Consider the following 21,285-nt stretch of genomic DNA (forward strand, 5'->3'; position numbering starts at 1 on the left):
GCTATTTTTAAAATTAGGCACTGCAAAAGCTTCTTTGTTTTGACTTCACTGCCTGGAAAAATAGAGATGTTTTAGAACTTCCTCATATATGTGCACTACAAGAAAAGAAAGTTGAAAAAAAACCCCAATTTGCTCTCCAGTGCATCTGGATTTTTTAACTGCTCTGTTAGTGTAGTGAAAAAAAGTTTTTCATAACATTAAATGATGATTGAGAGAAATTTGTATCTTTCAAGACTTACATATACAGTGTAATGTTCTGCCCCTTTTGTTTTAAGGAGTGCTATGCTCTGGCCAGCAACATTATCTTTCTCATTGCAGCTTAGGTGGAAAGCAGTTAAAAACAGGGAGGTACAGGGCCCAGCTAAATGAAGGGAAGCCACAAATTGCAATGGATGGTGCAATAAGAAACTGAACACCTAGTTTTGAATTCCTGGGGGGAAAAATGTGGTGAGCACTTTAAAAATATGAAAAATACTGTATTTTCCAGGCTCTGAACTTCCACAGAATGCAAGCAGTGGACTATAAGTCACCTGTGGTCTACATTCCTGTTCTACCAATTCTTGTTCTACCAAGAACTAACCAATTATAATAGATTTGAATTTTTGTGCTTTAGTGGGATACAAATGACAATATATTTTCTAATACCAGTAAAATGTGACATTGTATATCAATTACTAGACAGTTCAGGCTATTAGTTTTACACAAACACGACTTTTTCAGCAGAGGAACTGCAGTGTTATTAAAATACCAGTGATACCAGATCTTGTTAGCTGTTGCAAAACACTGAAATCTATTTCACAGCCTACAATCTACTTTTCACAACCAAAATTTTTATATAACCAGATGTTTGGGGGTTTTATGTGATTTTGTAGTCCCAAATAAATGTTGGACTGTTTTTCATGCAAGTGCAACTCTGAAGTCTTCCAGTCTTATCATATAATACTAGAGATACCAGTACACACAGCTGTCTTGCTAGTGGTGAACGTTGAGATTCCTTATAGGAAATAAGAAGTACGTACTTCAAACAGACTTTCCAGCCTGTGAATGAACTTCAGAAAAAGGGTTAGTACAAGGATATTCTCATTTCAGAAACTACAGTATGTAAGGAACGTTTTAGCATACAGCTTGACAACACGCTGCTAAAACCTTTTGATGGTTAATTAATTAGCCAATATTTTACACCAATTCACTGAAATGCAAGACAATCTACTGGTATATTGATTGCACTTATTTTGTAGTGCAGCTCTTCTTGTGGTGGTATCCCCATTAGCATTGTAAAGATACCTGGAATACATGGAATTATGTTACTGAAAAACTTTCATAAAAAGATGAAACACATTGAATTCAGATACAATGTAAAACAACTTCCCTTTATTCGCATTTCCTGCTCTTGGTCTTCATTGTACAAATAATCTGCTGTGCAAAATAGTTTATAAAATACTAAAAAAGCTTTTATTGTAAAAAAATAAAGTTTCTAGATATACAGTTACTTTGCAATATCACAAATACTGTCCAGTATTTAACATTTAAATTTAATATCACAATACTCAAGTCATGTAAACCAATGATCCTACTGGTAAGAAAGCCACTACTGAAACTCAGGTTCACTAGGGATTTGTTAAATATTTTCCTCTTTTCATATCTACACTCTTATACAACTCTAATGACCCATACTTGAATTGCACCCATATAATGAAATTAGACATTGGGCCATCCCTTCCTCCATTATCAGGTAAAAAATACCAAGTTAAATGGCAAATTTAGTAAATGGTAAATTTTAGTAAGTCCTGGCAACATGAGCTACACAGTGCAGTCACAGAACAACAAAGGTCCTTGAAACTAGATTTGAACTTTGCTGAGAAGCAGTGTAAAGGCAGCCTACACTGGGTTCTGGGCATGCGTATCTTGATTTCTACCAGTATCCAAGCTAGTTGGCTTAAAACCTAGCTCTGATCTCTCTACGCTGCAGTGCAATTGCAATCACTTTAGCATGAAATGCCTCTGAGAAGTTTTGATACAGTCACCTGAGCCCTCACTGTTCCAATTCGCTTTCATTCTGCAAGGTCTTCATAGCTAAGCCCCAGAGGGTCATGCTGGAGAAGAACGGTCCTTCATTATTCTTGTATGCAGCAGATGATGTGCGACTGCCCAGTGGATCATTACAATGACTGTCCAAGCTAACCATAGAGGAACGAATCATGGGAATATTATCAGACTGTAAGGGTTCTTCTGCAGAAGATACATCTACATCTCCGTAAGCATATGGTGGTGGTGGTGGTGTTTGCTGCGCCTGAGCTTTTGGGAGTTTAGCAGAATCCATATTCAGTTTCTGTTGGTTTGCTGAGTCATGGTGTTGAATCATTGATCGCAACTTACAGTAAGAATCTGCAGAACTATCAAATTCCGTTGAATTTGCAGCTGGACGAATGGGAAATTTAACAGACACTGGTAACAATGTAACAGACATTTCCTGGCCAAAAGAATCAGAACTCTGAGATTTGTCAAGATCAGAAGTTTCAATCCCTTGAGTAAATTCATCTAGTGTGTTTGGACCTTCATCAGTGGCTTTACAATGCATTTTCTTGTGCCGCCGCAGAACAGCAGAGCGAGTGAAGCATTTGTTGCAAGTTTCACAGGTATAGGGTTTTTCTCCTGTGTGAGTCCTCACATGTCTGCGCAGGTCACCAGAGCCTGCAAAACATTTCCCTACAACACAGAAGTGATATATTAAGATTTTGTTCTTAACACAAGTGCATAAACATGTTTTAATTAGAGAAAATAAGGTATGGTATGTCCCAATCGTAGTACTTTGTTTATCTAGAACAGCTTCAAACAAGTTCCATCTATTTTTACAATTCAATGACTTGTTTCTTCTTCTTGATCTGATTTTCTAACCTGTGTTTCCCAGTGCTTTAGTTTTTGTCTCCAGAGACAGGAATATCCATTCGTATTTGAAAGCTGTGAGTGCCCGCAGTTTGTATCAATCTTCGTGGAGAAAAAAAAATTTAAAATAATCAATTTAATTAATCTGTCTGGAAAAACTGTGCTGTTAAGCTTCTAAATATATTCTTCCAGTGAGAACTACATCATAGAAAGTAATGGTTTGTTCATTACCAAGGAACTATTCTTAAAGTGCTGACAAAGTTAGCTTTTTTTGTTAACTTTGAGCTAACGTAATGCAGCAATCCATTTTTTATATTCTAGCCAGAAAATGTGTCAAAACTGTAATGTTTTATTGCTGTAAATATTAGAATACAATAAAATATTCAACTGTTTGCCTATTTTCAGAACCACAGGCTCAAATAAGCTCAATTAACACACTGCAAAGAAAAAAGTGCCTGAAGTTGAACCAAGGCAAAGTGTAGAAGAACAAGCAGAACAAGAGAGCATTAATTTGCAGTATTGCTACATGATTCAGACACCTCACATTCTTTAGGATAGTAGAAATAAGCTGGTACCTATTTGTGATTTTATCTCATTTTACCTAGGTTAAAGATTATTTTATTTTGTGTGGACAGATATCAACTAAAATGAATTGTGTTATCTGAAAGCCCGGTAAAACTGCAGTCTCAATTTTTGGCATCATACTTTTCATTCTATGCCCAAATTTCTCTTCAGAAAAGCCATTGAACAGTAACAATAAAATTACAAATTACTGGAATAATACATGTGGATTTTTTGCATAATGTGAATGATTTCTTAACGATCGATCAGATCCTCTTTGCACAATTTTTGCCTTCTCAGTACAAGATGACCTGGCTAAAATTAAAAATAATCAAAAGACCACTACAAGACAAGATGAAAATAAGCCTATTTTAATGACAGCAACACGACTGTTTGTTTATACTTTCATATCCTGCATGTCTGTATTTCCTCCCTCTGATGCAAGACCTCCTGATAATTTTAGCTTTTCTTGTGCCTCAAGACATTATAAATAAAACATACTGCAGTTGGACATTATCATATGGAGCTACCCTCCTCCAAAGCTGATTCTTCAGAACTTGAATGAAATTATACCAAAATAGCACTTAAGGGCAGAAAAGTAAGTAGTATGCAGGATGCTGAGTAACATATGAGATAAGGATAGACAATGCAATTTCTGAGAACTATGTTATACAAGGATGAATCATTGATCAAAGAGCAATTTTCAGACCACCTGGAAGTATGACCTACCTAGCAGATTCTGAAAACGGGTGTTCTCTGGTATGAAGCATTGATCAAGTTTTGATTGTATTCCAGAGGTTGAAGCAAAGTAGCAAAGGTTGTTATTATCAACTCTGTGGCTGAATGCAGTTAAATGCTGTCCCGGTTTCGGCTGGGATAGAGTTAAATTTCTTCCTAGTGCTGTGTTTTGGATTTAGTATGAGAAGAATGTTGATAACACACTGATGTTTTTAGTTGTTGCTAAGTACCCTTCTAGTCAAGGACTTTTCAGCTTCCATGCTCTGCCAAGTACAGAAGAGGCTGGGAGGGAGCATAGCCGGGACAGCTGGCCCAAACTGGCCAATGGGGTATTCCATACCATGTGACGTCATGCTCAGTATATGAATGGTAGGCGTACTCCAGGAAGTAGCGATCGCTACTTGGTTATCGGTCAGTGAGGGTGGTGAGCAATTGCATTGTGCATCACTAATTTTGTATATTCTATTATTATTATTATTATTATTATTATTATTATTATTATTATTATTATTATTATTTTACCTTCCTTTTCTGTTCTATTAAAATGTCTTTATCTCAACCCACGAGTTTTCTCACTCTTACCCTTCCTATTCTCTCCCTGTCCCACTGCGGGGCGGAGTAAGTGAGCGGCTGTGTGGTGTTTGGCTGCCTGCTGAGTTAAACCACAATAAATGCAAACAGTATTCAATTAGGGGGAAAAAAAAAGAAGTAAAAAAAATCCCATCGATAGCCAAGAGATGCCAAACCTAGCTTTCCATCAGAAAGGATTATACTGAAAATAAATCAATTTTTGAAGCAGCTAGTATCAGTACTTCTCTAGCAAACATGTACACATCCCATGTTGATTCCTCGTACTTCCTTTCCCTATTCTTCAACTGAAATTCACTTTTGAACTTACTTACAACCGCTACAGGAGTTTAATACACCAAATGAAAGACTATGAAGTATGCAAGACAGAAGATTTTGTGAAAAACTTTCACAACACGGTATTATTTTAATTTAAAATCATTTTGGTTAATTGTTATTCTGCTGACAGAGGTACTTTTACTTAGCATTTAAAAAGCAAAGACACAACCGAGCTATACACAGTAAATCTTACCACATGCTGAACAGCTGTATGGTCTCTCTCCGGTATGCCTAATTCTGTGCTTTACTAATTTTCGTTGCATGTTGAATGACTTCCCACATTCATCACAGGTGAATACTTTATCTGCTGTGTGAGTCTTTTTATGTTCCTTTAAATTACTGAAGTTACTGAATCCTAGAAAAATATGACAGACATTGAGATTAAAATGACTCCTCACATTTCAATCAAAAAACCTCAGAGGCAGAAACTTTGGTTCTTGCATACCTCTGCCACAGATATCACACAGATGAGGCTTTTCTCCAGAATGAATAATAATATGACGCTGAACATCACCAGAAGCAGCAAATCTGTAACAGAATACGGAAAACCAATTACTGTCTTTATAAGCCCCTTATTCTCCTAAACTGAGTATCACGTGGAAATCAACTATAATGAATGGCTGATGTTCTGAACAAAGATTAAAATCTAAAACACAGATAAATGGATGCATTTAAGAAAAACATTTTGAAGCTGGCAATGTCCAATTAAATTTATGTTAGAAAAAACCCAAAAAACCCCTTTTCACCATTAATGTTGCTAATTTATTCTGCATTTAACTTAGTTTAAGTACAAATGCTACTCCTAAATTAGTGTATTTCCTGTCACCTGTTAGTGGAAGGCAGAAATATTTAATGCTTTGCTTAAATTTGTCAAATTTCCCATACTTCATAATTTCCATAAAATGTAACAAAAATTACATTACCAAACAATGAAAAAAATGTGAAGGAAAGGTACAAAACTGCATGATTTATTGTGACTCACACTGTTCAAAATACACATAACAGTATATCCTTAACTAAAGATACCAATATATAAAAAATTAAGTAAGACCATAAACTATATATGTGGTGACATGTTTATCTTATTATTGAGACTTGCAGCAAGACACTTGCAGACATTTATGTATTTTAATCCCATCAGTACACATTTAAACCCAATGTCTTTCAAACAAAATTGAGCAGCATGCTGCCTTAGCTCTTGGCCCTTAGTTCATCATGAAGATTAAAGAGAACATGAACAAGTTTTATCATATTAACTTTCGTAAGATGAACAATTCTACTCACCTTTTCCCACAGATTTCACAAATGTATGGCTTTTCACCAGAATGTCGACGTAAATGTGTCTGGAGATTACCTGCCTGAAGAGACAGTAATTTAAACATTTAAATTCAGCTAGCCTGTTGTTGTAGACAGATAAAAAGACAACGATGAGGACTATGAGACTGGCTTTTTATTCCTAATTCTAAGACAGTGAAGACGACAAAGCATGTAGGAACTCAGGCTTTCTTACCTAGTAAGAACAGACTACCATGTACTTCACGATCCAATTGCTTATGTATGCAATTATACATTGACAAGAACAGGGAAAAAAAAAAAAGACGCCTGGAATCAAATGCTAAGGAAAAAGAAAGACCTATAGTTGAAAACAGATCCAATTATAAATGAAAATTACACTATCTAGATTGCAGTGAAGAAGAAAACTTACTAGTAATATGGTTCATGTTAGTCTCATTTTCCCTGTCCTACAAATAAAATATTGTTACATCAGGATGTCTGAATTCACCTACCAGGAGGTTAAAAAGAAAAGAATAGGATAAACATTTTTCAGTCCATAAAATACTCAGAGCCAATTGGTCCAAACCTATAAATATTTACTCATATCAAAAGAAAACGGAACAGGAAGTACAGAAATGAACAAATGGTAACTAATTTTTATTACAGATCTTTCCTCTCCCAATCCTGTAAAAATCATGCTAGCCTAGCAGGCAAATCAGATAATGACTAGACAAAACCATCTTACTCATTCCAACTTCTTTTTAATTTATTTTTTTAAAGCCACTGGTGCTTCTGAATGGCTAATCCACTGAGAGACCAGTTCTCAAAGCACAAGATACAGCTAGTCTGGATAGAAGAGCTGCAGAGGTTCCATAAATTGTGCATACTTCCACCGTCAGTTTTTAACCCTTCCGTTCGCTTTGATGGATAACTGCCTGGTTTTATCTAAGTATACTAAAGGAACATTAAGTCCTTTCAATCAGGAAAGAAAATCGGGGATGCAAAGATTATCATGTCCTCCTTAGTCACAGTAAGACAACAAAAATATGACCCATCAGTAATTTCTTCCGACTTTTTTACATAATAAATTACCTGTGATGATCAATCACTGTAAGAAGAGCTTATAATATACCAGAACTAAAGTACTGCAGACACACACAAAAGACACAGAGGACAATATTAAATGGATCACTGTTTGAACTCTGAGAGAGCTTTCTTTAACCCCTGTAAAGTTTTTCAGACAGCAGTACAACTGAACCACTGTTCTCAGGCCAAACTTTATAATACTAAAATCCATCCAAAGAGAAGCATTGGGCACCTATTTCTGAGGAAGGAGAAGACTAAATTGACTTCTCCATGTGCAATCCGTGCTTTACAAAGGCAAGGGATTTTATGCAGAGGTGCCTTTGAGAGAAACATACAAAAGACAGAACCTTTACCTTTATCCACATCACAAAACAAATCATATCACAGGCATTTGAAAGTTATTCTGGATAAAGACACAGGGTGAATTTGAAGTGCAACAATTACTCTGAAACACTTCTCATACAGGCAGTTTTAGCCAGAATAAGAACATTTTACAGAAAGTAGCAGTAGATCCATTTCTTTATGAAAAGTCTATGTCACTTCCTCCTAATGAGGGCAAAAGCTTGTTATTAACTGTGCTAAGACAAAAAAAGGTAAGAACATAAGTAATTTGTATTCTTCCTAAGCTTTTAAGGTGGTAACAACCTTGGTTAAGGCATAACATGCCACCCCAATAGAAAAGCATAAGAGGACTTCTGCTAGCATTTCAGTGAAAGAAAAAAAAAATGCCCAGAAGAATCCTATTATTGATACTGGTTGCATACCACTCCTCACAAATTTGAAGACTAAGGAGATATGCTAGACTCAGTCCAGTTGTAACTAGCATGCTTTTAAAGTGAAGGAACTAATGCATATGGTCCCCCAAAAGAAGCTCTGCAGAAGGAAGTAGTCAGGAGGTAAAACATGATATCCCAGATCACCAACCAGAGAAGGACAACGTAGCAACAGGCTGTGTACTAGTAGTAAGGGAAGATGCAGGCCTGGAAGTACAAAAGGAACTTTTTTCTCCAAAAATCAAAGACCTTTACGGTTATTTGTTCCAGACTAGAAGTTCCTATGTCAATTTTCGCCACTTTCTTCATTCCAACACATGGAACATCAGTTACATTCAGCAGGAGCAGACATACTACCAGGCACAACTACTGCACTGTCTCAAAAGCACAGAACATGAAGGCTTAAATAAGGAAAGTGTTACTACTTCTGTGCCTGCAGACTGAGACGATCAAGAACAAGATTAGAGATGGTCTTTTAAGCAAAAAGTAGATAGTAATTATCCTTGCATCTTACCTTCTGGTAAGTGGAGTCTTACTTATTTGCACAATTCAAAGGCAAGTACCTCAGAAGTATGCAAGTTCCCTTTTATAACCAGAGAAAGAACTGCAGCACACAAGCTGAAAGCTATGGCTCATATTTTGGATATGTAGGTATTGTCCATCAATACATATCTACTTATGCCTTCAGGCAAGTGAGGTAATGGGGAGGGAAGGGGACGAAGGTGTTTAAGAGTGTTTAACTAAAAGGCAGAAATTTCCAGTTTTGTTGGGGTTTTGTTTGTTTTTAGTTAAAGAGCAGCAATGCATGTTGCATGAGAAGTCTGTCGTGCCTGTCATACACTCTGAGTGTATGAAGCTGTTTTATTCCCTCTTCCCCCACAGTAATGGTACAGAATACCACTCCATTTGCCAAAAGTACTTTTAATGGAATTTGGAAATACCTACTTTTTTCTTTGAATAACTAGAAGTTCAGCCATCAAAATGAATGAAAATGCACTTACTTTGCCTAATAAGCAGACCCAGTGTTGCTCAAATGGCTTGATAAGCATGACAAAACATTGTTGCTTGCTGGATGCAGTGTTACATTCATATTTAGTAACAGAATGGAGGATGCAATTGCATCAGATTCATGGGTCAAAGAAGTCCCACTGGTGGACTACAAAACTGGAGCAAGAGAAGCGCAAGCACCAGTGGGAGGGTAAACAAAGACCACATAATTCTAATCCTTAAACCATAAGACAGACAAAGTTATTCAACAATAATTATTATTTAATCTTAGTATAAAATTATGCACCTGTCTATTATCTCCTGTACTTAGGTGCACACATTCCAACCAAGAAAATAGAAAAGAAATAGACATTTTGGAAACGGGAGACAACTAGGCACCAAATTTGTATAAATACAAATGAATTGTTGTACCCAGAACAGTAAGCAAACATTGGAGGGCAAATTAAGACAGCTGAAGCTTAGGGCCTGTATGTAAGTAGGGAATTTCACAGGAGTTTTTTGTTAAATCATAGCTGAGTTTTGTCATTTCAGAGAGACTTTGCTGTTCTTCTTCATAGAAGGAAACTGACTCAAAAAAATCTGCTTAATAATTTATGCCATTTAGGAAGATGAAACTGTATTGTGAATACAACATCATATAAAATTTTAACCTGTATTTTTTTCAGACACTGTAAAAACGCTATTCACAACATATCCCTAAGCATAAGGCAAAAGCACAGTCTGAGAATGAATGTTCTCTGTATTTCAAATATAGTTGTGGCTCTGTATAGTTAAACATTTGAGGGTAAAATATGTAACATCCACTGAGAGCAGACAGAATCAAAGGTACAAAACATATCAAAGAAATCTAAAACATTTAACATGTTATTTTCAAATAAGACATTTTAATATTTTATCCCTAAAGCCAAGTCTGTCTTTGAACAAAGAAATCTAATCTATAGACTTAAAACCAAGCTTATTTTTAGAATCAACACATAGATGCATTTTGTTTTCAAGTGTAAGTACCATAATATAAAATATTCCCACCTGTGAGAAGTGTTTCCCACAAATGTTACATTCAAAAGGTTTCTCACCTAAAAGGAGAAGAAACAGAACACAGAACTTCTAATAGTTGCAATAAAATACAAATGTTTTAAATTGGTATGCTTCCTCGTAAAACATATAATGTAAGAGTAAAAATATCCCTAAAAGGACACTTACCCATATATTTAAGGGGAAATTCAAGAGGGAACTACAGCATTTACCATTAAGCTTGTAAGGCACGCTTGCTCAGAAACAGAATTCATCTTGCAAAACAAGTAGGTAGAAGAGTTTTGATATGAATGGGAGTGTTTTGTAATTTTTTTTAAAATACATTTTTCCCACGTGAAAGGGGTACCATACCTCCAGGCAGAACAGAACAGACGACAAGGTCCTACAATAAAAGCTATGGGAAGTGCACCAGTTTTTCCACTTGTACACACAAAGGCCCACTCTTAAAAAGAATAAGGAATGCAGAGAAGCTAATTTTGAAGGATTCTGTTTTCTTGGTTCAACGTGTACATACATCTCTGATCAGCACGTAGCCATTCACTTCCAGCAAATATATATTTGCCTTCAAATTCTCATCCTATATGAGTATCTGATAATTAACCCAAGTATTTTGCTCCAAAATTCTGAATTTATACATATAAAAATGGTATTCTTGAATCTCCAAAAACATATGAGCAGCTTTAGTAAAAAACTAGTGCAGTCCACTTTAGCTTTTCGAAATAACTTACTCTCAAATCTAGAATGTGACTGCACAATACTTCAATTCTTTAGCTGTCAATTCGAGACAAATACCTTTTTCTAATCACTTTTTCTCCTCTACAGTATTTCATACAGGTAATTTTTTCCCTGCGTTGTTCTTCATTTCCTAGTTTTTACACCGTTGATAAAAATTTCTGCATCTTCTAGAATTTTTAAAACAATAATAATGCTCAAATACCACTGAATTCAATGACAGCCAGACTTCTAATGATATTTTCATGAGTCTAACTGTACTTTAAAAGGACATATATGATCTCGCCCACAGGTACAGGGAAGCAAAAGAATTAGTGTAAATCCTTGTGATTTTGAATGCAGATATTTCCAGAAGAAAAAGGAGTTCTTACACTGTGTTTCATGTTTGTGCTGATTCAGAATCTGTCTAAAGATTTTTATTTACTTTTTTAATTATAATTTTCCTGATTTTACAGAACACCTCTTGGCTATTTGTAGCCTTCTCTTCCAGCAAGTATCCTCTATCCTCAGTATTCTTCTCCATCCTTGGAAGTATTACGAGCAACATCTACAATATCCAGGTGTTGAGGTTTCATTTTCCTTCCCTGCTGCCAAATACAGGTAAATGTTCTTTCAACGTATTTCAGGATCTGAATGCAATCCTCTCTGATTTTAAAGCACAGAGTAAACATACACAGTTACGTGGCTTCACAGATAGCAATCTTGCAGTTATTCTGACAACTTGAACCTAAATCTACTTCTTCTACTTAATGAAGAATGAAAATCTTACGGCAGTTTCAAGAAAGCTTTTATTCAATTAAAGATAAAAATTAAGAAACCCATAACTCAACTATAAAGAGCACTGAGGCTTGATTTCATTATGGCTCTAAATTTGCAAAACACTAAAAATTCTGGTACTGACAACACAAATATAGATGAAACCAACAGGAAGACAGATCTGTGGCAACTGGGAAGGCTTCTGACAACCATAAAAGCATCAAGGTAAATTGAAATGGAGGATAAAAAACACTGGTTTGGAGATAAAAAACCCTAGCAATTTCTGCAGAAATTACCTACACCAAGAAAAAAGTTACTGTTCACACAAAGACTATTATCTGAAGAGAAATCCACCCTGAAATAACTAGAGAGGGAGGGAGGGAATTGGAGGCTCAAATTTCTCAAAACTATTGTTGTACGCTGCATGCAGCTGCATTATAACTGTACTGATGTACAAAGAGTTGAAGTTTTTCTTTTCCCATGATAAAGATTAAAAAAAAGGTTCATTTGAAAAGAAACATCAAATTAGTTTTTGGAGAACAATTCTGCACCTGCATAAAACTCCAAACCACCGGGCATATCAAGTAGCTTATTCCAAGAATAAATTCTAGCAGAAATACTAAATTACTCAGTGTTGTAGCATCCCTCACGTAAAGTGAGGCTCATTGCTTCCTAGAGCGTATTAATAAGAGTGCAGCTAGCAAGCTGAACTTCTCTACCTATCACTGGTGAGACCATATGTGGAGCCTTAAGACGAGAAGACAAACAGGAAATCTTACTGCTGTCTACATGTAATGGGAAGACAGATGCAACCAGGCTGTTCCTGAAGGTACACAGTGATAAGACAAGAGGTGACAGACACAAGTTAGATCATGAGAAATTCCGATGAGATATAAGAAAAGAATCTTTTACCCCATGAGGGTGGTCAAACACTGGAACTGATTGCCTGGTGAGGTTGTGGAATCTCTGTCCTTGGAGATATCCAAAATTTGACTACACAAGGTCATGAGCAAAACAATCCAATCTAATTTGACCTGCCTTGAGCAGAGGCTTGGACTAGATGACCTCCAGAGGTCCATTCTAATCTAAATTATTCTATGATTCTATGACTGTCATTAAATTCCAAACCAAAAACCTTATCCAAGAACACTAATCTTCTCAAAGACCACAGTTGGATCAACAGCAATAGAGAAAATTTGGGGACAAGTAGTAACTGAACTACAATTAAGACAATGCTTAAACAAATATCCAGGGGACTTTACTTTTGAACCCTCGGACTGCCTTGTGCTTTCTATCTTCTGTTGCATTCTTCTTGTTCAACACTCTGCAAAAAGAGATGAAGATAAAGTACACAGTAATGGGATCAAAGCAGTGGTGTGTCAGCTCCAAAGGAGAAAGGCATGAAGGCAGAAGCGGTGTTCCTGAAGAGATCACAAAGGTGAGGAGTAGGACCCACTAAAGCATGGAATGCTGGCAACTTGCTCAAGCAAAGCTCAGCATGAAAAGGTTGAGGATCAACAGTGTATTACATGACAGCGTAACTCTGCTCCTGTTGTTTTCCATCCTGCCAAAAGTTCTTTCCACAGGGTTGGGTTTTGAGTCTTTTTTGAGATGTTTCCTGAAAATATTTTTAATAAAAAACAAAACACTGGATGTTCCTGGATAGGTAAGGACTGTGTAAGAGAGAGATATTTGCTTCCTTTTTTTCAGACAGGTCAATCTAATAAAAAACAAATTATAACATTCAGTCAAGTCAAAATCAATCTTAAAGTCAATGCAATAAGCTCTATTTAGAGATTCCTTTAAATATCCACTAGCAACACAATTAGACCAGCTAGACAACCCAATACACTGACTTGTGTTGAACACAGTATGCCTGTCCTTCACATAGACAAGTTGTCAATGCAACCATGCTAACCTGTAAATTCTTTAGGAGTTCCTAGGATTCAGGGACAGAGAATTTTACTTATGCCTTTTCTTGACAACTAGGCCACCACAACACTTATGTTGAAAGAGTTGTCATTTGTGGGTTAAAAACTGGCTTGCCATTGTGAAAGGTCCACTTTAGTAATTTGCTTCCTTCACCTCTTCAGCAAAACCAGATTTGGAGGACTTTCAGTAAGCACTGTAATACTTAAATGCTTGCTAGCCCTTTTGCTCAGTTCTAGAAAATGAATGTTTTTAAATAAAATTTATTAGCTAGCAATTTGCTATGCTTTCTGAAGTGGCAGATGAATGAAAATGGCTTTTAGCATACACTTACATTACGTAACTACCAGTATACCTAATATTGATGATGCAGATGTGCCCTGTACCTTCAGCTACAGACCCTTCCTATATTAATATCCTACTCACTATCCACTGAAATTTTCCAAGTACTCTTTTTGCACTAGTTGGATACTTAAAAACAAATTAACATGACCCAAAAATAACAGGCAAGAGAACAGGAATATCTAGTCATATTCTTGCCTCAGTTTTTCCATCCTTCTTTGTTGTGCTTATTATTTGTTAAACTTAAGCTTTGCCAGTTTAGCACATCTATAGAAGAATGTTAATGCCATGTTAAGTAGCATTCAAGTCTGGAATTTTTTAAAACTATTGGAAGAACATAGCGTATGAAATTCCTGAATCCAATGTATACTCAAGACTAGTAGAGGAGGACAGCAACAACAACAAAACAAGTCTAGGATCACTTTTCTTATACAATGTATAAAGTTAGTTCATATCAGGCAGTGTTGCAGAATGTGAAACAACACCTACCAGAGCTTAAGTGGAGTGGAAGCATGTGTAAATACACAGACCTCAAATAAGAACAAAGAAATTAATTGCAACATACATAAATAACCTTGCAAAGCTACTGCAACCCTTTTCCCCTTTTCCCATTTCCTACACTTGTAAGCATTTGCTGGCCATGCTGCGTCTAAAGAAAAAAAATATTTGTAAAACACTTGTGTCAGGGGCTATAAAATCTTTCTTCTGTAAAGCTTAGTACCCAGTCCACTCCCCTGACCTTTAAATTACAATACATTAGAAGAGGTAAACTAAACTTTGAACTTCATGTTTTAAATGGTTTAGCAGACTCAGAAACATACAATAATTGAGTCTATCACTCGGGCAACACACTCTTAAAAAAACAAGTAGCTTTATGGGCACCAGAACTCAAAAAATCCAGATTCCTTCCAGTGATTAAGATGTCTAAGGAAGACAGATTTCTAACAGATTTCTCATAGTTGGGGACTCTCTTTCACATAGATTCTCTTACTGACTTCAGAGTCTCTCCCTCAGTTGGGACTTCTCTAGATGCTCTATCTTCTATCACCTATTTTCCTGAAATTTCTAAGATACTAAAATATACCTGATGATGTCAGCTCAAATCAGGTAACAGACTGAAAAAAATACAAGGCAAAGAGAAGATCTAGGTAAGAGACATATGCAACTCTTTCACAGGAGACCAAATTAAAAAAAAAAATATATAGTTTTAGTAATGTGAACATACAGAAGTAGTCAAAGATACCAAGTGAAAACTTCAGGAAGCTAATACAAAATGTTTGTATTTTCAGGTTCTGGAAAGATTTTTCTACTAATAATGTGGAAAAATAAATTCTTAATACTAAGGATCAATTAACAAAAGAAATTAATGTCTGCTAAGAGAGATTCATATTTACTGTCAAAGTACTGATACATGTATGCTCATTTGCAAAGTGATGTTTATTTGACAAGATTGAGAGAGATGCATTTGTATATTTAATACAGGGAAAAAGAACAGCAAAAAAAATTCAACAGCTTAAACAGGAATAATGGAATCTCAAGGACTTGAAATCAATGGTGTTACTTGACTAGCTAAGGTAATTCTCAAAAACCCTTTTAAAAAAACATATCTAAAGTTGTAGAAATATAATAGAACATACTGGTTAAACTGAACAGACAAATTAATTAATGCAAAGTTAGACTGGGTCTTGTTTTTCACTAGAATAAAAAGATACTAGAAGTAAATCTATGCTAGGTTTAAAAATAATATTACCTGTGAGTTTTTAAAACAAAGTCATTAAAAATTCTCATTCACTCTGTAGCCTAATTGTCTGCAATAGCATTACTCTCTAGGTAAACGCAATGAAAGTTGTTCACAGTAGGAAAAAAGTATAAATTAATTATAGTGCATATTTCTACTTAAAGAAATGACCACCAAGCCCTAATCACTTGTATCTTACAATGAATATATGATCAGAGAGAACTGAGATCGTCTAGAACACTTGTAGTATTGTCTTCTATGCATTTACACTTTTCATTGTTACCTGACTCAGACTCCTGGGCCATCTGAAAAACTGACTAGAAATGTCTCTTCTAAATGCAAGACAAAAATAAAATTTTCGTTGAAATAACACACAACATTCTTTGAAAAAGAACCCTAAAAAAACAAATATGAAGGAGAAATCTTTAATGCAATTAAAACACTCAGCTAAACTCAGACTTACAGTCTTTATTCCTGTATGACTATTTGTTTTAAAAAAACAAAACCCACAGCCTCTTGAAAGTAGACCCTTAACCAGCATCTCTGAATCAAGAGACACCGCAAGACATCCTCTTTAATTGAAATATTCAGTCTGCAGCCCAAGTTATTGATAACTGTACCTGTATGAGACCTTTTATGGAGCTCCAAATTGCTTGGATGTTTGAAAGCCTTCCCACATAATTCACAAGTATATTGCCTCTGCGACTGAAGAGGCTGTGATTGCCCTTCTTGTTCCAAAGGACCTTGAGATCTTTCAATTTCAATAGTTTGTTCAAAATTCTCAGAATTCACGACATCTTCAGCTTCTTTTTCTTCAGGAACTCTAACATTTGTCATGTCCATGGTACTTTCATTTACAGATTCAATTACTTCCGTTATTCTACTGTCATCTCTTTCAGGCTCAGGCGGCTGCTCTGCAGATTTCTGAGATCTTAGAAAATTTAACTTTTTGAGGTGTATTGCCTTTTTCAGCCGCATCTGTTTAGTGGGCTGCATAAGCGTGCTTTCTGCATCTTGGTCTGGAGCAGCTTCATTCAAGGACTGAACCAGGAAGTTTGATGGTAAATGATCAGAGGTTTCCAGAATACACTCAGAGTGATTGACAGTACAAGAACTATTCTCTACTGTGTTTATTTCTGGAGACGCGTTGTAAGAAAAGGATTGGTCTACTACTCTCTCATGATTAGAGCAAGTATTTTGCTTATAGAACTGTTTACTGTAAAAGTTGCGTAGTTTATAATAGTAATTTGGTTGTTTAAATGGAAGTTCTGTGCAGTTGCCATCTAAGGAGTCTTGTGGTTGTTTCTGTACATCACCTGAGGGTGCATGAAGATTAACAGACTGCGATGCATGAGAATGGTGGTCAGCCAAGACTTTATTAGCTTGTGTGTCAGATGAGCATTCATGCAATAGGTTTGTTCCATAACTGTCACTGGCACAGCTAGTATCAGAAGTCAAAGTATTCTGCAGTGAAAATACACTATTACAAGGCATGCTGGCTGTTTGCTCTACAGCTGTAGCAGATTTTAAAAAGGTGTGGCAAATGTTCAGCACGTTTTGCACTTGGAGACACTGTGCAATATCCAACATAGCTTGTACATTGTCCTGGCTAAGATCCAGGTGAGAGGTGTACATGAAGTCCAAGATCTGGCCTATCCCACCTACATTTTTAATGTCCAAGTGAAAGACATCATTCTTCTGGCCTGAAGAATTCTGGAAAAGGGTCCTGATAAAATAAGGCAAATATTCAAACACAAGCACAAATAATTCACAAACACTTTTATAAAAAAATACACATACACCTCAAACAGACTGGCTGATATGAAACAACAATTTACACTATATGGTCTTATCTAGACTGCTGTGTTTTTGCAGATGAACGTCTCAAAACTGTTCAATTATTTGTCTTACATATTAGTCCTACACTAGTAAACTTAAAGTATAAATCACAGTAAATGATCCTTTATATAACTTTAATTTTGTGGGTTTTAATGTTTTGAAATCACACCCTATACTTGTGGTTTCCTATCCAATGTCCTTTACATATTAGGTGCAGTGGTGTATTTATGAACTATTCGCAAAAGTTGGTTGACTCGGAATGGTGTTTCTCCTTCCATCATGGCAAATAAAACAGGACATGAGAAATTTTCCAGTAAGAAGGAGAAGATAGACCTCAAAGTCAGCTAAACTATTCTCTTCTGGCAACTGAGCTTGTCCATCAAACTTATTAAAGTTCTTATTATTAGTTCTTTCTCTGCCAGTAGATATGAGTATGGTAATAGCAAACAAGAGGATGGCATTATTTTCAATCTATTCTCTCTGTAAAGTATTCTTAGCATAAAGTATTCTTATTCAGAGCTGGAGTTCTTCACATGTATAACCAATCCTAGATTAAGTGGGTTCGTATACTCTGCCTCAGTCAGGAACTTCACACCTTTCCATTAAAACCCCCAATCTCTAACCTGATACTCTCACAGTAAACGATGATATATAAATGGGGTCAGGTCACTCCTATGTAGCTATTTTCCTACACTAGAAAATGCCCTGAACTTGATGATTCCTCTCCGTGGGTTAACTCTCAAATTAGGTTTTGGTTAAAGATGGGCATAATATCAATAAGCTCTGAATCTTAAGCGAATGAGAGTCTAGGCTTAAACTTTAGAAATGCAGAGTTTCAGATGCACCCCCATACTTAAGTTGTCCTATCCTCATACTTAAATGCCACTCTGAAGCCAGTGCCCACATCCAAATTCTTTCACAAATCCAGCCCATACTATTTAAATTAAAACCAGAACTTTAATGAACAGACCTGGATTGACAGTCTAAATTAATTAGTCACTTATATCCTATTCAATTTTAATAAGAGTTGAATTAGTTCTTCTTAACTACTTTAAAAATTCAGTCTTTGAGCATAATTTCACTTCATCATCAGGATTACAACACTAGAAGAGAAAAAGGAAAAACCACCTCTCATCTTTTTTCCCTGGTCGTAACATAAAAATAATTTTCTTACATAAGAATTGGTAGTCAAGCTTTAGAGATGTTTCAAGAAACAAGGTCTAAAAACTGCCAGATCTAACAGCTTACTCATAACTAAAGTAAAACACTAAGTTGGGAGATCTAGCATCCCCCAAAATCTGGAGGATCAATGAGGGCTACACAGAGAGGAAAGAAACCAGTGATGTTGCTTCATGGGCCACCTGTATACTTCAACACACAGATGTTGTCTCCAAGAATCTGTTCTAAATAGAGATTCAATAGTAACCTATATAATCAAATTTTATTTTGAATATATAACTGATGAAACAATTCCCAGTATCCGGAAATGGATAATGTGAATTGTCTCATCAATTATATCCCTTATCTGGCCCTGTTCATGTACTCTACTATGCTCCTTGTAAACAGTTATCTTTTCATACTGAAATACTAAATGCAGGTCAATGCCAGAATCCATCACATGAGGCACTGAAAGCAAGAAAACGCCAAACTCAAACAGTGTAGCAGTTAGCTATATATATCTAGAAAATAAATTAGGATGGTCACAGTTTTTAATTAGATTAAATACCTGATACTCTGGACAAACAATTTAACTTTTCCCCTTACACTCCAACAGTTGCTTAGTCTGCAACTACCAGAAAAAAATACCCTTCTCAGAGAAAACCTCAACCAACATAATTTAGTTCACTTTTTTAATAGAAGAATTTTCTATCACATACCTGAAATATTGACTGAAAGCAGCTAATACATTTTTGTGTGCTTTGAAGCAGACACCTTTTACCACCAGCATGCAGTCACAAAGAAGACCCTGAATGCGCTGTTCATGTAGCTGCTGGAGAAGATGACAACTATGGCCAGCAACAGTGTCCATGCTAGAAAGCCACTTAAATTACCTACAATGAAATAAAATGCTAAGATGAATTCTAAACATTAAATTGCAAAATGAATTTAGAATATGAAGAACATTTTTACAATTTGTTTTAGCTCCCAAAGGAAAGAGACTTCAGTTTACACCTGCAACGTGAGCTCTAATGACATTTTTCTGATTAAAGATGAGTCACAGTATTGCTCACGAGTAGAAATACAGCAATACACACAGGAAATATTGATTTTAATGACGTTTTGCTTACAACAAAAAGCTTCCACAAAAACGTGCTAATGGCACTGCCACTAAACTGAACTCCATAACAACAAAAAAAAAGCAATTTAGACAACTTCGAAAAGCATTAGATTCTAAGGCAAAAACATATCACACCTACAAAATCAGTAGCATTTGTAGAGGAAAACCTCAGTTTCTTCACTCTAAACTGAAAATGGAGAACACTGTAGTAGCATTATTTATGCATATTTGTTGCTGCTGTAGCTAAGCACATTTCCCACGTGGATCTGATTCATTAGACAAGTTAGTATGGTAATTTTTTTTATTTAATACAATGTAAAGTCTCTTTTAAAAATCACTTCTTTGAACAGGCTGAAGGGAAGACAAGTAACATTCCCACAGGACACATTTACACTCAATTCTATACTTCCTTTTTTTGGAATAAAGATGAAACTCTTCCCCTGCACACTTGTAAATATGAAAGGAAAATTCCAACTATTAGGACAATTAGAACTTCTCGTCTTCTAACTAATGAATGAGGCAGAAAAACCACCTTGGGTTAAACATGAGAAGAAAGTGATTGCCCTCATTCTCAATTCTCACGAGCGCTAAAGACTCCACATGTTAATTTGTTCTGTTACTCTCTGATTCACTGCCTCCTGTTGTATTAAGGTGAGCTATTATATTGTACTTTTTTCTATTTATTCTTATCATGTCTTTTACCAGGCTTTCAAGAAACCAGATAACAGGTTGCTTTGTGTAAGGCTCCCACCACAGGATCTTGCAAGTACTTTAACAACCTGTGAATTCAGAGTATCTCAGCAATCAGGTGCCTGTCTCCCAACGGAAAAGGCAGACACGTTGAGCTGCTCCCGAACAAGAGGAACCCCCGCCACACAGTCGCTATTTATGCTTAAACTGCCATTTCAGGTTCCCCGCAGCCTTGCCTAGCTAAAGCTCAGGCTCACGGTGCAGCACGGAGAGGGGGACAGAGGAAGGCTTTGCCTCAGAAGACGAGACCGGGCACCGAGGGGAAGGCGGGCTCTGCCCCGAGAACAGGCGACAAGGCGGCACCGCGGCAAGGCGCGGACGCGCCGCAGGCGGAGCAGGGCGGGCGGGGGCCGATAGCGGGTCCGAGCAGCCGCTGCCGGAGGGGGACGGGGCTGAGGGCGGGCCGAGCGCCAACCGCCGCGGCGGGAGGACACGGCCGCGGCCGCCACACAGCCCTCGGCGGGGGGAACGCGGCGCGGCCTGGCAGAGGCGGGAGAGCGGCCGAGGGGAAGGAGCCGGCCCTGCTCAGCCCAGCGCTTACCGGCTCCAGCCACCTCCCAGCTCCATCCCCGCGCGGCCGCCCGGCGGCAGCGCCAGCCCCACCATCGGCCTCACCCCGCCGCTTCCGCTGCCGCTCCTTCCGCTTCCGCTGCGGGGCG

At 36.9% G+C, this 21,285-nt stretch overlaps 1 protein-coding gene across 3 annotated transcripts; it reads right to left on the bottom strand.

The window, feature by feature from the left end:
* Positions 1-1,349: 1,349 nt before the first annotated feature.
* Positions 1,350-21,274, bottom strand: ZBTB49 (zinc finger and BTB domain containing 49). 3 transcript variants are annotated; one of them, XM_075148762.1, is made up of 8 exons: positions 21,168-21,274; positions 19,476-19,649; positions 16,380-17,485; positions 10,257-10,303; positions 6,373-6,446; positions 5,534-5,616; positions 5,282-5,443; positions 1,350-2,706 (listed from the first exon to the last, which is right to left on the bottom strand). In XM_075148762.1, exons 2-8 carry the CDS (start codon positions 19,625-19,627, stop codon positions 2,033-2,035), a joined length of 2,298 nt encoding a protein of 765 aa, XP_075004863.1. In that variant the 5' UTR covers positions 19,628-19,649; positions 21,168-21,274; the 3' UTR covers positions 1,350-2,032. The 3 variants fall into 3 exon arrangements, with proteins under 3 accessions (XP_075004863.1, XP_075004865.1, XP_075004864.1); XM_075148764.1 differs by having other exon boundaries at positions 19,476-19,667; positions 21,168-21,267; XM_075148763.1 differs by having other exon boundaries at positions 20,656-21,267.
* Positions 21,275-21,285: the final 11 nt, after the last annotated feature.

Source organism: Calonectris borealis, chromosome 4 (assembly GCF_964195595.1).
Source record: "Calonectris borealis chromosome 4, bCalBor7.hap1.2, whole genome shotgun sequence".
Classification (NCBI taxonomy): domain Eukaryota; kingdom Metazoa; phylum Chordata; class Aves; order Procellariiformes; family Procellariidae; genus Calonectris; species Calonectris borealis.

Excerpts from the sequence above, each read along its gene's own strand:
- ZBTB49 (XM_075148762.1), bottom strand. The coding sequence starts at position 19,627 with ATGGACACTGTTGCTGGCCATAGTTGTCATCTTCTCCAGCAGCTACAT. Across the intron at positions 10,304-16,379 it reads CCATAAAAGGTCTCATACAG|GTGAGAAACCTTTTGAATGT; the intron begins GTACAGTTATCA and ends TTCTCCTTTTAG. Across the intron at positions 2,707-5,281 it reads ATACAGCTGTTCAGCATGTG|GGAAATGTTTTGCAGGCTCT; the intron begins GTAAGATTTACT and ends TCTGTGTTGTAG.